The sequence below is a fragment of the Mastomys coucha genome, unplaced genomic scaffold (genome assembly GCF_008632895.1).
Source record: "Mastomys coucha isolate ucsf_1 unplaced genomic scaffold, UCSF_Mcou_1 pScaffold7, whole genome shotgun sequence".
NCBI lineage: Eukaryota > Metazoa > Chordata > Mammalia > Rodentia > Muridae > Mastomys > Mastomys coucha.
In genome coordinates this window covers 58,614,346-58,631,150 of record NW_022196913.1, presented here as the reverse complement: position 1 = coordinate 58,631,150, position 16,805 = coordinate 58,614,346, and the positions used below count along the sequence as shown (strand labels likewise).

Genomic DNA, 16,805 nt, shown 5'->3' with positions numbered 1-16,805 from the left:
TTTTAAGAGAGTCGTGAACATTTGTAGAGAGACTCTCTCTTTTTTTTTAAGATTTATTTATTTTATGTATATGAGTACACTGTAGTTGTACAGATGGCCATGAGTCATCATGTGTGTGGCTGCTGGGAATTGAACTCAGGACCTATGTGGCTCCACTCGATCCGGCCACCTCGTTCTGCCCTGCTAGCTCTAGCATAATACACTGTAGCTGTCTTCAGATGCACCAGAAGAGGGCGTCAGATCTCATCACGGATGGTTGTGAGCCACCATGTGGTTGCTGGGATCTGAACTCAGGACCTTTGGAAGAGCAGTCAGTGCTCTTACCCACTGAACCATCTCGCCAGCCCCACTAGCCATGGTCTTTACTCAAGAATAGAATGTAAATATTTCTTTGTCTGTTTATATAACATTCTTCTAAACCATCTACATTGGATTAACTCCCAAGTTGATGTCCACATCGAAGAGCATATGATTCTATAGATGCAATTAGCCAAAGTGAAGTCCTATCGGATAAGTGGTCATAAATCTAAGGAATAGTGTCTATGTACAAGCAGAGAGGACAGAGAGTACAATCGCTAATCTACAAGCCAAGGCCAGAGACAAAGAGGACCCTCCCTGAGCATCTTCAGAGGGAGTGAGGCCCTTCTGTGACTCAGATTCATCCTTTAAACATTACAGATTACTCCACAATGTGAGCTTTAAAAAAAAAAATCACTCTCCTAATGTTGGGATCTTAATTATCCTACCTTTTTCATTTACAAAGGATGTGGGAATAAACTGTCATAATAGAATTCTCCCCACATCCAAGATTATTTAGAAATGAAGAAACTTGCTAAAGCAACAGCCATGTAAAATATTAAATGTTCCTATGACTTTTATCCTTTGCACTTGAGTCTGCATTTGTAGGATGTGGAGGAAATCCCCTGGGATAACGTATATAACAGACCAAGGTCTCAGACCCAAGAGAAACTGGCAAAGGCAGATCCCCACATGGGCCAGGCTCAAGAGAGATGGCAACGGATGAGTCCAAGTATGCGTGGTCAGTGTGCAAAGATTAGCTGCTGCAGCTTTCTCCTCCAGGACATCTGCAGCCCCAGCTTGCTTATCCACATAGTCCGCTTACCTAGACCAGCTTGGCCCTCCTCTGTACTCTACCTAATAAACACCCAGGGTTCTGGATTGCCTGGTAGGCACCCTCCAGCACAGTGCACGGCCCCACCGGATGCCCACTTTCCTGTATGTGTGCGTCTATCTTTTCTTCTTTTCCTCCCTGCCTCATTCAGGGTTCCAGGACCCAAGCTGCAGGTTTTGGCAGCGAAAGCTACGCCTTTCACCTTTTGCTTTTGGGCAGGAATGTATCATAAGTATGAAAATGTGACAATTGCTTAGTCTTCCTTCTAGCTGGCTGGTTTCTATCAGTGGAGATGTGAGGCGCATGGGGTTTGGTTCCTAGGCTCATACTGGGTTCTTGCTTAACTCCTACCTTCCCTCTTCTCTTGGTGTACTGCAGAACCTGGTCAGACTTACGATTTACTGGTCCCTTTCTAACTGCCTAGCCTGAGGTGCACTATTCCTGGGATATTCCTTCAGTGCAGCGCTCCTGAAGGTCCAATTCCCTGTATCTGATTGGCTTTTCCCTAGAGCAGAAGTCAGCCAGTTACTGTCCATGGCCTGGATGTGCCTTGGATCACAGGGATCTTCCATTTTAAAAGGATTATAAAAAGTCAACAAAGTTATTGTGTGACCGAGACTCCTTGAGGCGTACAAAGCCTGAAGCATCTATTCTTTCAAAACATTTTATGTGTATAAGAGCATGCGCGTATGTGCACCACATGCATGCCTGGGCCTTTGGAAATCAGAAGAAGGCATCAGATCTCCTAGAAGTGGACATACAGGTAATTGTGAGCTGCCATGTGGGTTCTGGGAGCTGAGTCCAAGTCCTCTGCAAGATCAGGAATACTAAGACTTCAATGTAAGCCACTCTCCAGTGTGGTGGGAATGTTCTTTAGCATAGGGGAAGAATTAGGGGTGGCCCCTCTGCTGAAAGGCAAGGAGGGGGCACCTTCTGATAGTCTCCCTGCAGCTGAGGGCATAACCGCTCCATGAATCCAAGATGTTTTTGGAAGAAATTCAAGGCTCTTGAGAGCTGTGCATGCAAGGGTCAAGGAAACTAACCTCATGCACCTGGGCATGGGGAAAATATTTACTGCAAGATAATGAAGAAGTGGGCATGCTTTTGCCGTGAGAAAGTGCTAAGAAACAGTGCTACATGATTGTTTTTAAATTCTATTTTTTTTAGCCTCACTATGCTTTACTATAAAAGATTTCTCACATTAAAGGCTTATTGCCATTGCCAGCAGAGCGGTGGTCCTCTCATTCTCATTCAGTTGCCCTTTCTACTTCAGCCTCACCCTTGTCGGCTGGCTCTGACAAATGGTGCCGAAACCCAGGAATTCGGAAGAGCTGAAACACTGAGACTACAGGGACGACGCACTGCTGTTACAAGGCCTAGGCAAAGAAATTAAGAGTAAGTAACGGGGAACGTGGGATTCTGAGAACGAGAGCATAAATCATGGGCAATACAATTGAGCCAGCCAGAAAGGGAACTTTTTACTCAAGTTTTGTATAGTCTTTATGTACTAGAGGAGTTAAAATAGATAAATCTAGGATAGTTAAATTTTTAGACTTTGTACACACTGTGTGTCCTTGGTTTCCTGAGGAAGGATCTATTAATGTAGAGACATGGAATAAAAATGGAGAAAGAATTCGTACTTTTTATGCTGCTCATGGACCTGAAAAGGTGCCTGTGGATACATTTGCTTTGTGGTCACTTATAAAAGATTGTTTGAGAGGAGATTCAGAAATGGAAAAATGGAATCGAGTGACTAAAGGGAGTGTAAAAAAGAGTAAATCTTTTGAGTCTCTTCCTCCACCTCCTCATCCTCCTCCAGCTGTCTCTTCTGCACCTCCTGTGCTCGAGGATCTCCCTAAGTATGAGCAGCCTGATCTTCCTTTACCGGAAGGGAGTGAAGACAATAATCCAGATCCAGGTTAATTTATGGGGAAGAGACATAATGGAAAATATGGGAATATATTTGTGGAGTCCTAATAATACTATATCAGGTCAATTGTTAAATCAAGGCCTACTATCTTTTCAGGGTCTGGGAAAATATAGTCAGAGTATACTTAATCCTATATAACTTAAGGAAAAATCTAACAGACATGGGCTGGGTTTTTCCTAGTGGAGGCTACTGATGTTCCTGTCAATCATGCTGACAAAATTCATTGGAAAAATGATGTCATGTGGATTGATCAGTGGCCTCTTAATAAAGAAAAATTACAAGCAGCTCGAGAGTTGGTGCAGGAACAATTTGATGCTAATCATATTGAACCTTCTAATTCACCAATATTTGTTATTAAGAAAAAAATCAGGTAAATGGAGATTATTACAAGATCTAAGAAAAGTTAATACTACTATGTATCCTATGGGAGCCTTGCAACCTGGCCTTCCATCTCCTATGACTATTCCTTTGGATACATTTAAAATAATAATAGATTTAAAAGATTGTTTTTATACTATTTTATTACATCCTGAAGATTGTCAACGATTTGCATTTAGTGTTCCTTCAATAAATTTGCAGGAACCTATGCAACGATATCAATGGAAAGTACTTCCCCTAGGTATGGCTAATAGTCCTACCTTGTTTCAGAAGTTTGTAGCTTCAGCTATTGAATCAGTGAGACAGGAATTTCCTAATACTATTATAATTCATTATATGATGATATTCTGATGGCTAATAAAACTGAACAAGAGTTACATATGGTGTATAGGAAACTTTTTATTGCTTTAAAAGCAAAAGGATTACAAGTTGCTGAACAGAAAACTCAAGTCTGTTATCCTTATTCATATCTGGGTTTTCATTTATACCCCAGACATTTTATTCCTCAAAAGATAAAATTAAATCTAAAGGAATGTAGAACTTTAAATGATTTTCAAAAATTGTTAGGTGATATAAATTGGATTCGGCCTGCATTGAAATTAACTACACCTGATTTATCACCTCTTTTTGAAATACTGAAAGGTGATCCTGATCCTAATTCTGTTCGGATATTGACGCCTGCAGCATTAATGGTGTTTCTGCTGCTGATCGCCATTGGCATCCTTCCTATACAATTTATCCTCCTGTTTTATGGAAGGATCCTCTAGATAGCTCATAACATGGCCCAGATCCAGTTTTAATATGGAGACGAGGGTATGTTTGTGTTTTCCCTATAGACTCTCCTAATCCTCGGTGGATACCTGAAAGGTGTGTCCAACATGCCAAAAAGCAAAACAGCAAAATTGAAGGTGAAGATGCAGTGAATTATCATTCGCCCCAGAGTGAGGAGAAATAACGAAAAGCATTGTAAGAAGCGGTTGACTGTCTTGGCTCATGTCCTCAGCATTTTATGGCTTCTCCAGTTTACAGCAAAAGTTGAAGTCTACTGGTCTTATGTTCCTCATCCTCCATCGTTCATCCTGTAACATGGGCAGATGAACAGGTACCTATATATGTTAACAATACTCATGTGTTGGGACCACCATCTTCTGATCATATTCATCCTATATATCTTTCTGGAACAAACTATTCTGGAATGGCAAAAAATCTGCCTTTGTGTTTCACAAAAGAAGAAAAGAATAACTGCACCCGAGTAGCTAGACTGATTGACTGGGATAAGAATTTCACTTCAGGAGAACATTGGGGTGTAGAAATGCTGTATCTTAAAAAAATATTACCGTTGCTCATTTAGGACTGGGACATTTGCCTGATATCATTCCTATGTGTTATCAATCTTCTCCTAAAAGTGATTTGGTTCCTTCTGGAGATTATGCCATGTGAATGTTACCATGTGTCAAGATGTGTGACTGGAATGACTTTGATTATCAGAATAAGAAACCTTATAATCTCTTGTATGGAATTTGGTCTAGAAATAATGTTACCTTTCAAACAATGTTATAGAAAGCCGTGGCAATTTTCTTTGGATTTAGCAGAATTACATTCTCAAATACAAAATCTTGCCAATGCTCCACCAATTGATATTGATATAGCTAAAGAAGCTGAAAGATTTATTAAGAGTTTATCTTTTGGGTTCCCTTCTTTACATGATGTTATTTCTTTTGGAATAGGGGTTGTACTGATTTTATTTGTTATTTTAGTGTTTTTATCCACAATGCCTTGCTGTATGCGCATAATCATTAATCGTTTAAATAGAACCACATTGGAGGTGAAATGGATGAAATTGCATGCTAAACAAGATGAACTTCCAATGAAGATTTTTTTAAATAAAATAAAAAAGCGTGAAATGTGGTGGGAATGTTCTTTAGCATAGGGGAAGATTTAGGGGTGGCTCCTCTGCTGAAAGGCAAGGAGGGGGCACCTTCTGATAATCTCCCTGCAGCTGAGGGCATAACTGCTCTATGAACCTAAGATGTTTTTGGAAGAAATTCAAGGCTCTTGAGAGCTGTGCATGCAAGGGTCAAGGAAACTAACCTCATGCACCTGGGCATGGGGAAAATATTTACTGTAAGATAATGAAGAAGTGGGCATGCTTTTGCCGTGAGAAAGTGCTAAGAAACTGTGCTACATGATTGTTGTTAAATTCTATTTTTTAGCCTCACTGTGCTTTACTATAAAAGATTTCTCACATTAAAGGCTTATTGCCATTGCCAGCACAGCGGTGGTCCTCTCGTTCTCATTCAGTCGCCCTCTCTACTTTAGCTTCACTCTTGTTGTCTGGCTCCGACATGCCAGCCCCCTGAAGTATTTCTTATCCAGTCTTTTACAGAAAAGTACATCGACTCCTGAATTAGTTGTCCCCAAGCATACAAATTCTGAGATTAGGGTATTGTCTATAGAATGCATGACATTTGTTTATTCGTATTTAACTCCAACCATTTCTCATTTATTTTTGAGATGAGATCTTACAACATTGCTCAGGCTTGTCTTAGGCACTGGCTAGGTGAGTCTCCTGCCTCAGCTTCTGGAGCTGCTGAAACTCAGGCAGGTGGCATCATGTCTGTGTTCCCTCTCACACATTGGTAGCGTCTCTAGATTACCTGTCACACCTCAAGAAGTAGAAATGCCCTGTACAGTTGGACTGTATTGTTCATGGAGTATTCACGAGAAAAGCCTGTCCAGGTCCAATATTGATATAGGACTTTTTTTTTCTAGTGGTTTCTACCAGAACTGGTTAAAGGCAAGGCCAAGGAATTGGTGGATATGGAGGACAGACTGTCCCTGTATCAGTGGCATCCTCGTAAGCTCCTGTGTGACTCTTCAGTGATGGGGTGCATCTCCTATGTGCATCCCTCAACTCCAGTTAGATCCCTTCCCATCTGAACATACACCTTGGAAGTCTTTCTCACTGGGGCTGTATCTCAGCAGCCAAGGCCCTACCCTAGTTATCAGGAGCCAGTTTCCTGAATGGTTGCTGTTTCTATCCAAAGACAGAAAGTTGCTGAGACAGTAGTGTTAGAGAAAAGGATTCAGAATGCTGGGGAAAGAGACCTCATGGCTACAATGAACACGGGTTATTTGTGGTTCTAATAGGTCTTCCTATTTATTCATTTGTTTTGGTAAGCAGCAGTTTACTGGGAAAAGAACATACTGCAAAATCATGAAGCAGTTTGAAAACAAGAAATCCAGCATGCGACAAGCCAGGAAACGCAGCGCCAGCATCACCTGTAATCATGCACCACTTTCCTCGCATTCTCTAGCTGTTCGTTCGTTAAAAGAATGTTTCTGGGATCAGTAACCGTGAAGAAGTGACTGGCTCGGCCAATGAATGTGCTCTGGTCCCATCGAGGCTCCTTGATGTTAATGTTGGGTGGCACTTCCCCAGACATCGTCCCAGATCCTGAAAAGGGAAAGACAAGTCAGGTGAAGTGACATTGTTACTACACAAGCTTACTTTGCAGTTCATGCTTAACCTGTGTGTAAAGGATTGCCACACTAGCGTGGTATCTGCACACTAACTCCTGCACGTGGTAACTCCTGGAACCTACCTCAAAGGCGGGAGAATCAACTCTACAGATTTATCCTCCGATTTCCACTGGAGTGCCTTTGCAAGTGCTTAGCCTGCCCTCCCACACAGCACACACACTTACTCTTATGCACATTACCAATTTAAGTAATTAATTTAAAAAAAAAATCACACAAAAATGTTTCAGGTTTAAGTTTTGATTTTGTTAGGTCACATTCATTGCTGTCATGGGGTGCACATGGCCCATAATCGGCGGGCTGGGAACCGTTCCAAACCAGAGCAAGCTGTGTCCAAACCTCAGTGCATTTCAGCAAGGATTGAGAAACTTACGACATGTTTCTCATCTCTAAAGTACATAGCATTTCATCATTGCTTTCCTGTAGGAAAGTCAGAATTACCCCAGATAAGGCAGAAACACACAAAGTTTTAACAAGGGGGAGGGGATGGCTCAGTTAGTGAACTGCCTGCAAAACAGCATGCTGGCCCAAGCCTGGAGCTCCCAGGCCAGTAAGTCATGGCCAAACGAGCCAGCTCCAGGCTCAGCAGGGGCCCGTCTCAAAAAAAAAAAAAAAAAAAGGAGAATGATCTAGGAAGACACTTGATGTCAACTTGCACGTGCCCTTGAGCAAAGCTATCACATTCTGGCCTAACAAATGTCATTCCTACTGGAAGTAACAGATGATATGCAAGGTTATAAAACTATCAATAATGATAACGGATGCTAACAATTATAAAACTGAAAAAGATGGCAGGCTCTTGCAACCCATTCAGCACAAAACCCACTCATCAAAAATTAAAGATCATCTTCTTTAATTTACCAGAAACACAGAGACAAGCGACACAAGCCAACAGCCCCACAAAGATGGCTCCTCCCCTCCCCTTGGAGCACGCCCTCTCTCTGGTCCGCAACTGCTCATTGACTTCTGAAGAACACTGCTTACCTTGGAACTGCACTATGGTGCTGTACTATATGCATCTGGTCTGCAGAAAACCCACCACCTCACTATGTAAATAAAGAAAATTTCCCACAATCCAGCCTTTCTATCATAATTGACACTGTCTTCAGACATTCCTTTCCTGAAAACTTCTACAAGTATATAACAATTTGATTTGCTATCTTTTAAATTTTATTATTTAATTATTTTAGAATTCCATACATGAATATAATGTGCTTTCATTGTATTTCTCCCTCTCCAAACTGTCCAGTGTTCACCCTACACCCCCCTCTCAAATTTATGGCCTATTCTTCTAATATGTGTGTGTGTATTACATATTCATATATGTATGTACATACACATATACACACCTCAAGTCCAAGTATGTACTTTTTTTGGCTAAATTGTAAACAACAGTATGCCATTATAACAGAGTGAATACTTTGTGGTGGTACTGCATAAGAACTCTACAGGACCTTAGAGCTCAGCTTTGTTATCCAACAAGCTCGGCACACAGACAGGAAAAATGACACCCAAGGGAAGGAAATACTCTGTCGGGTGACATGACTGAAGGTGAAAGGGGACCCCAGGACATCACTTTTTCTCTCTAGTCTCTTTAGCTTTTTTTTTTCTCTTAAGGATAAAATAAGTTACTATCTATAGAGTACTAGATGGAGTCTCTGAGGTCCCCTTTTCTTTTTAAATAAGAAAGAGAACTTCTTAGAAAGAAACTTCTAGTGCAGTGGACACCATAACTTCAGCCCAACAGAGCCACAGGAACACTGCAGACAGAGGCCTTGTGAAATATCCCTTCTATGGGACAAAGATGGGCTGGGAAGTGAACATTCTTTTTTATTGAACACAGGGATACCCTGGATGCTTAGGAGAATGTGCTCTCCCTTCAGGCCAGCACTGAAATAAGCCAGCTCATTTCCACAATAGCTGTGTCCTTTCTATACAGTACAGACATCCTACAGATGAAGAAAGATTTCCAGAGGCTATTCCCAACCTACGGAGGAAGGAAGCAGGGCAGCCTTGCCTGCACAAAGACCTTCACACTCCAGGTTAAACTGTCAAACCCCAGAAACCACAAAGTCCCATGGAAGGCCTTGTCATTGTGGGCAGAAGAATGGCCACCCAAGATGTGCACGGCATGCTGCCCAGGAGCTGAGGAAATGCTGCATTCATAGCTCTGGGGCTTGGCTAAGGGATTTTAGCTTCAGATCCTGTGACTATCTGAGTAGGTCCAGAGTCACAAGCTGGAACTGAAGTGAGGCTGGGTGGACAGCTGAGCAGCGCAGGGGCTTCCAGTGGCTGGAAAGGCACAGGGACTCTTCCCAGCGCCTCCAGGTAGAAGTCTGCCCCAGTCAGGCTTCTGATGTCCAGCGCACTAAGAGAACAATTAAACTTGTTTTGGGTACTAAATGTGTGGTTTGTTCCTGTGGCAAACAGAACAAACAGGGCTCCATTCCCTCACTGTGAGTCCAAGTGGCTTCTCCCAACACAAACTGGATGCAGTAACCTATGCTTCTCATGACCAGAAAAAGAAAGGCTACCAGATGCATCAGTATCGCCTTATCAGCATCCTGACTAATGGTGGATAGCAAGCCGGATAACATGTAACTATTTACTATGATCAATTACCCAACCCCTGCCCCCTGCTTTTTTGTTTGTTTGTTTTTGTTTTTTTGAGACAGGGTTTCTCTGTGTAGCCCTGGCTGTCCTGGAACTCACTCTGTAGACCAGGCTGGCCTCAAACTCAGAAATCCACCTGCCTCTGCCCCTCAAGTGCTGGGATTAAAGTCGAGCGCTACCACTGCCTTTTTCTCCCCCCCCCCCTCCCCGGCCAAACCCTTTTAAAAGTATCAATTTCCACTGGCAAGCAGAACTTTCACTTTCTCTACTTTCATTTTCTTTAGGAACTGATTAGTTTTATTTAAAAAAAAAGAAAGAAAAAAGAAAAGAAAAAGAAAAAGAAAAGAAAACCCAAAAACCTACCTCCTCCTAGCCCAGCCCTGATCCTGACTCCCAAGTTCACTTGGGTCAGCCATAGGCCAGGAACAGGTGTTTTTTTTGTTTGTTTGTTTTGTTTTGTTTTGTTTTGTACTTGGTACTCAGGAGCCATGTGTGTGCCCAGTGGAGGAAGGACAGAGGAAGCAAGGGTAAGATGATGCCTGGCTAGCTTCACTTTGGGTCAAGAGTGGGCCAAGGAAGGGGCTGCTGCATTGGACCGTGGGCATATTGCCTTGCCTTCCTCCTGCCCATGTGGTCAGTTTGTTTAGGTCCTGTTGCAGCTGGATGGTGGTGGCACAGGGTACCTGGGTTAGTGGCCTGAGTGACATACAAGGATGGGGTGCTGCTTGGCATGGACTGCTCAGCCGGACTGGAAGTACCACACACACATCTTTTGAGAAGTGAGGGTGTGGTGGAGGGTAGGTGAAGTAACAGGATGGATTGGTTAACATGCAGATAGAAGGCATCCAATGGCTGTAGTTACAGACTTGTCCTGAAGGTTGAGACCTTGCAGAGTTCAAACTACTTATTAGGGGAGTATTCTTGAGCCAGGAAACAAGAGATTCGTGATAAGCAGTGGTGTGAGTCAGCTGAGAGATGCTGCTGCCCGCCTGCAGAAAGGCCTTCTGTTGCTCACCTCACCCTGATCCTGGGGACAGCACGGATGCTCACATAGCCACAGATAGTTCAAGATAGTGGAGGAGATACACACTTTCCAAACTGCAGATGAAGGCACGGGTAATGAAAAATGCCATACCTCAAAAGAACACATTGTATACAATAGCAAAGAATGTTCAAGGGCATCTCAGCTTGATACACTGGAGGCAAATGAAAGGTACCCTGGAGAGACAGGAGACAATGGTTGGAAGTACATTCTTACCACATCTCCCTAAGGCTTTGATAGTTCTCCAGACTGCTAAAAGGAGTCCCTCCAGACAACCAGCAAAGATGCAGGAGCACCAGGGCTACACCCCATGCTGGTGGCACTCAATAGAGCAGCCAGGAGGCACCCACAGCACCACCAGCTGATAGTGAACCATGCTGAGGTCCACCTAGCACACTGGCAGATTTCTCATGTTTCTCAGTCTGAAGGGAATTAGTGCTGCACCCACGCTAGCTGCCCGCAGCAGACACACCAACAGACAGACTTGGGGCAAGAGGTCTCCCTGTGCTTTTTGAAAGCTGATCTGTAACTCCTGGAGTTTTGGCCAGCTGGGGGTTAGTTTTGAATCAAGTCTGCTCTACTGATGCTTAATCCCACTGGTCAGTTGAGGTATCAATTCTTATTAAAGGATCTTTTTTATGAGTGATTTTAATCCTTAGATTTAGCCCATAGGCTTTTAAAACATCTGCTTTTATAAGAAACAAACAAACCAAAAGAATGAGCTTTAAGCATTGTCTGTAGCTTTACTAAGTGATTTCAAGCCATTTATGAAAGATCATCGGCTTTTACTCGTCGTTCACTCTCAGTCTCATAAACAGTTTAGGTTGTCAGCCACTAGGACCGTTAATAATTATAGCATTATGCTGCTTTTGGAACTGGAATTACAGATGAGCTGCCCCTGTAGGTGCTGGGAATTGAACCTAGGGGAGCAGTAAGTTGTAGGAGCCGCGGAGGTCCTTGAGCTCACAGGGAAGCACTAGGAAAAGCCAGGAGTGTTAAACGCGCAGTTGTCTCTTCAGAAGAGGAGACCTGAGAACCTGCTTTCTGTCCAGAAGGCAGATAGCGGGGTGGTTTATAGCCTGGAGACCTTTGCACTGAGACGGACACCACACGAGACTCTCCCCCCAACCTTTATGATGGCACATGCCGTCAGTCTAGAGAACTCATCTGTATGGAAGATGTCACATGTGCTTTACAAAGAATCTTTATGTAGTCATTTCATGTCCTAAGCTTTGTTGCATACACGGGAGCGAGGTAATTGTCATAAAGGAAACTTTTTTCCAAATCATGCTGTGCTTAAATATGCCCGAAACAAATGACCTGGTATCAGGCCTGCAAACTTTGAACCAACCCTGGGTACCGACCTGTGTTGAACCAGACTTCCTTCTTAGCTCACACCGACTGTTACCTTAGCTCACACTTGCTGTTCCTGGTGTTGGCAGAGACCCTCATAATAAGCTCTCTTTCTTATTTATAGAGGCAACCTTTTTTTAGTTTATCCATTTTGCGTGTGTGTGTGTGTGTGTGTGTGTGTGTGTGTGTGTGTGTAAATGCCATTGTGCACAGGCATGCCTGGTTGCCGTGGCGCAGAAGTGAGAGGATAACTTGCAATAGTTGGTCTGTTGAAGGTGGGGATCTTGGCGTTCTACCTCAGGCCACCAGGCTAAGCACCAGGTACCTGTTGAGTCATCACTCCAGACCTCAAAAACAGCTTTCCAAGGGAACGAGGACGCTCTGTTAGTGCTAACATTTGATCTCTTGGCCAAGGCTCAAGGAGCCTCATCAAAACACATTTCTCTGGTCTCTGTAGACATTCATTAACAAACGCAGCTCACAAATGCAGCTGGTGCACACTAAGGCCGTTTCACTGGCTTAGCCTCATTTCCAATGTTCTTAACACACGAAACACCAGGTTGAAAAGCAAACAGATTATAATGGAACATATCCTGCATCAGTCTCTCCAAATGTGCACGCAGAGACCCTTCCCACACCAAGCTTTCTATGCACAGGCCTCATCTGAGTTTGCTGAAGGGGCATTGTCAGACTACCAACCCAGCAAACCCTGTCTGAGACTGGAATTGACTGGTGTTTGAATCCACACACTGGTCAAAAATACTCCTAATTTCAATGGGCTGAAACGGTTTTAAAATTCACAACAGCTAAGTTACATGCAAACCAAAATGAGGACCTCAAGAAGACGGCATATCCTCAGCATATTATACCAATGGCTGGGTCAGCTCCCTCCCAGCACCGCCCATGGTAACTGAAGCAGTGACTGAATTGACTTGCTCCTAGAACTTAGAAGCATGTGTCTCAGTTTCTATCAGACTGTTTTCTCCAAAGAAAATATAATTAACCAAGAAAACGATTCTTCCTTGAAAACAAGAAAATAACAAAGAACAACATCCCTCATCTGACCTGACCATAATGTTTCTTTCGATGTTATTAGGACCCCTCCCTGCCAAGCATCTGGGAGCCTTGGGTACTAGTGAACAATTCAAAAACCACATCAAGAAAATTGGCTACTGGAAGGATTAGTGACCTACCTGGTTCTAAATTAGACTCCTTAGAAATGCCAAGTGAGGGGCTGGAGAGATGGTTCAGTGGTTAAGAGCACTTCCAAAGGTCCTGAGTTCAAATCCCAGCAACCATATGGTGGCTCACAACCATTCGTAATGAGATCTGATGCCCTCTTCTGGTGTGTTTGAAGACAGCTACAGTGTACTTACATATAATAATAAATACATCTTAAAAAAAGAAAGAAAGAAATGCCACGTGTCTGCAGCCCCTGGCATGACTGACTGTGCATGGAAATCCTCTGCCTTCCAACTCAACAGCTTGCTGCCAGTAAAGTTCATTTGCTTCTCTCACCCTACCTCCTGTTCTTAGCCTCACTAGATAACAGGGGAACCAGATTGCTCCATGTCCCAATCTTCATAAGCGATTTGGTGAGAATAGCGACGCCTTCCCCATCATCGTCAGAGAGAATCCTCCCTGCACCATACTAGCAGCACACAGTGGGCTGAGGAAAAGGTCTGGCTCTGACACTTAGGCCCCGGGGTCCTTCCTCACACACCTACCTCCATGGCTCCAGGTTAAGTTTGTTATGATTGGGCACTGTCAACCAGTGGGCTGGTCACTTGAATTTGCCATATCCATCTTTGCCAGCTGTTCTGTAGCTTGAGTCCTAGATGGAGGTGGGGTGGTGTATGTGTGAGAGCTGCTGCCAGGCTAAAGGCAGAATCTTATACTTGGGGGCAGAGTGAACCCGAGCTCAAACCACAGCTCAGACAACTACTTGGGGAACTGAGTCATGCTATTCACCATCTTAGAAACATTTATAAACGTGGATTTCTGGCTTCCAATACTATTTGCTAACCTGTGTATATGGGTGGCCCAGGAGTGGCACTAAGAGGAGGTGTGGCCTTGTTGGAGTAGGTGTGTCACTGTGGGTGTGGGCTTAAGACCCTCATCCTGGCTGCCTGGAAGTCAGTGTTCTGCTAGCAGCCTTCAGATGAAGATGTAGAGCTCTCAGCTCTGCTTGCACCATGCCTGCCTGGATGATAACGAGCATACTCCGATCCAAGTCATGCTTTTGCCTTGTTGATAATGGACTGAAGCTCTGAACCTGTAAGCCAGTCCCAATGAAATGTTGTCCTTGTAAGAATTGCCTTGGTCATGGTATCTGTTTCCAGCAGTAAAACCTTAACTAAGAGAGCATCCCTAGCTAAACTACAGAACCATCACTACCCTCACGGGGCACAGGAAGGCAACTCATTAACTTAACTCCAGCAGGGCCCAGGTGTGAACCCAAGTCACTTGCTGCCAAAATCTCTGTCCCCTTGAGAAATGCCTGTAGCTTGGAGGTCGAGATTCTGGCAGGACAGAGCTGAGGTCAAACTAGTTCGTCAGAGGTACACTGGGAATATATTCTAAGACCAGGCAAACTGGGAAACATTGTTGGAGAAAACTTAAAATAAAAACCAAGTGACCCAGACTTCTGGGAGACCTTCAAGGCCTGAGCTAGAACAGTTTAAATATTTTAGTGATGTCCCAACTCTTGGTACCTGCTGCTAGTGGCCTGTTTTTTTCCAGGCTGGCCCCAGCCTAGAGAAGATCCCCAGTTTGTGACCTACCCTGGGAGTCAAATTAACTCTGGCAACTAACAGAATGGGAAGCGAGCCAAACAAAGGTGACTTGGATCGGAGTATGGATTCTACAACTCCACAAAACTTTTCATCCTACATCTCATTTTCCTGATGAAGAAACGGGACACTGGAGCTACTTCACAGAGCCAGTAGGATTGTCACGTGGAAGGTGGTATTAACCTCATAAGTGAAAAGAGTCTATAGTAGGGTTGCTGAGCCAGCCATGTTGGAGAGCGCAAGCTGTTGCCCTCACTAGCAGAGAATGGAGGGGGGCCACACTAGCTTTCTAGAGATCGCCAAAAGTGTCTAAGCAAAAGAAGCTTTCTTCAAAATAAACTAATTTCTAGCCTTCAGATATAGGCCAGACTGTGTTCAATTACTGGTTTTAAGAAGGAATTCTCTGAAATTTCATAGGAAATGAACACAGAATGAGCTTCCTCAGTGGCTGGTGACACACCTTTAACCCTGGCTAAAGACTAACAATGGTTAATTATATTATTAAACTGGGAAACAGGTTGTTGGTTAAAACAACTGTACCTTGCAGAAGCTAAGCAAAGGTCTAGGGCTGAGTACCAGCTCTGACTCCAGTCCCTAAAGGGAGGTGGGCCTTACTGGCCTTTGGGGCTGTGCAGGTGTGAAGGAGCCTAATAGAACTATGTGGTCCACTGTTTGGGGGTCCTCAGGTTCACACACTGGGCTTTCCGTGTAGCATCAGACTGCTAAATCCTCATAGTCTCCTGAGGTATCTCCCCACGTTCTAGATGACAGCCTGGGCAGTTCTGTCCTTACCACAATTTTGGATGTAAGAGGTGATGTGTCTATAATGGAAGATTACACTGAATCAATACCAATTATTTACTAATTTCTGTTTGGCTTTTTTTAGCCAGTCACCTGCCCCGCAGTGGTCCCTAATTGTGGTCACAGTCATTCAGGAGATTAAATCATAGATAAGAAAATTAGAGGCTTTGTCTTGAAAGTAAAGAGTTTGTAGAACAAACCTGTTGTACCTGGACATGCACATATATAATTAGCAGTCACCCACAACAGGGTGAAACCATCTATGGTTTTTATTGATTTCCCTTTGAGATGGTGGCGTCAGCCTGCAAAAATGATAACACACTACCCAACCGTGAACAGAATATTTTGGACAGAGTCAGTCAAATGATTTGCCACGCAAAAGGATCAACTTGGGGTTGGGAGTTTAGCTCAGTGGTAGAATGCTTGTTTAGCAAGTAGAAGGCCCTGGATTTAGGACTCAGTTCCAGGAAAAAAAAATCAATTCATAAATTATATATAATAAAGTCTATAAAATTATGTTACAAATTAATAGTGTCAACTAAACAATAGATTTGAACTTTGTACAGATGAAGGGCCTGGGTGCTCTCTCCCTCCCCACCCCGTCTCTCCCTCACTAAGTGATATATAAAGTTTACACAATGATAGAGTCCTAACATGAGTTTTTACTTTCAAACGAGTAACTAGAAAAGAAAAAAAAAAAAAAAAAAAAAAAAAAAAAAAAAAAAAAAAAAGGGCTGGGCAGTGGTGGCGCACACCTTTAATCCCAGCACTTGGGAGGCAGAGGCAGGCGGATTTCTGAGTTTGAGGCCAGCCTGGTCTACAGAATGAGTTCCAGGACAGCCAGGGCTACACAGAGAAACCCTGTCTCAAAACAAACAAACAAACAAACGGAACAAAACAGATTATTAGAAACTATTCTAGATTTCTTACCTTGAAGTCCAAACCACATATTGGCCTTTCCCACAACTCCACACAGCTAAGGGCACATTGTTTAACAGCACAGCTAAAGCTGCCATTTCTACAGGGATACTTTGTTTCATTTTCAGGCAGCAGGAGTCATGCATGAGGTAAGTAAGGGTCTGGGAGATGGCTAAGTGGTTAACTTGTTACTCTTTCAGAGGACCTGAATTTGCCACATCTGGCAGTTTGCCACTGTGGGCAACTCCAATTCCAGGGGGAGCTGATTACCCTCTTCTGTTACATAAACGGGAGGGGGGGGGCGCG

The 16,805-nt window shown here is 43.5% G+C and overlaps 1 protein-coding gene across 1 annotated transcript in view; it reads right to left on the bottom strand.

The window, feature by feature from the left end:
- Sfxn1 (sideroflexin 1) overlaps positions 1 to 16,805 on the bottom strand; it is a 38,640-nt gene that overhangs the window by 20,113 nt on the left and 1,722 nt on the right. The window contains exon 2 of the mRNA XM_031358376.1: positions 6,723 to 6,897. Within this exon, the coding sequence (XP_031214236.1) occupies positions 6,723 to 6,886 (164 nt within the window). The 5' untranslated portion in view covers positions 6,887 to 6,897. The remainder of the gene's footprint in view (positions 1 to 6,722; positions 6,898 to 16,805) is intronic.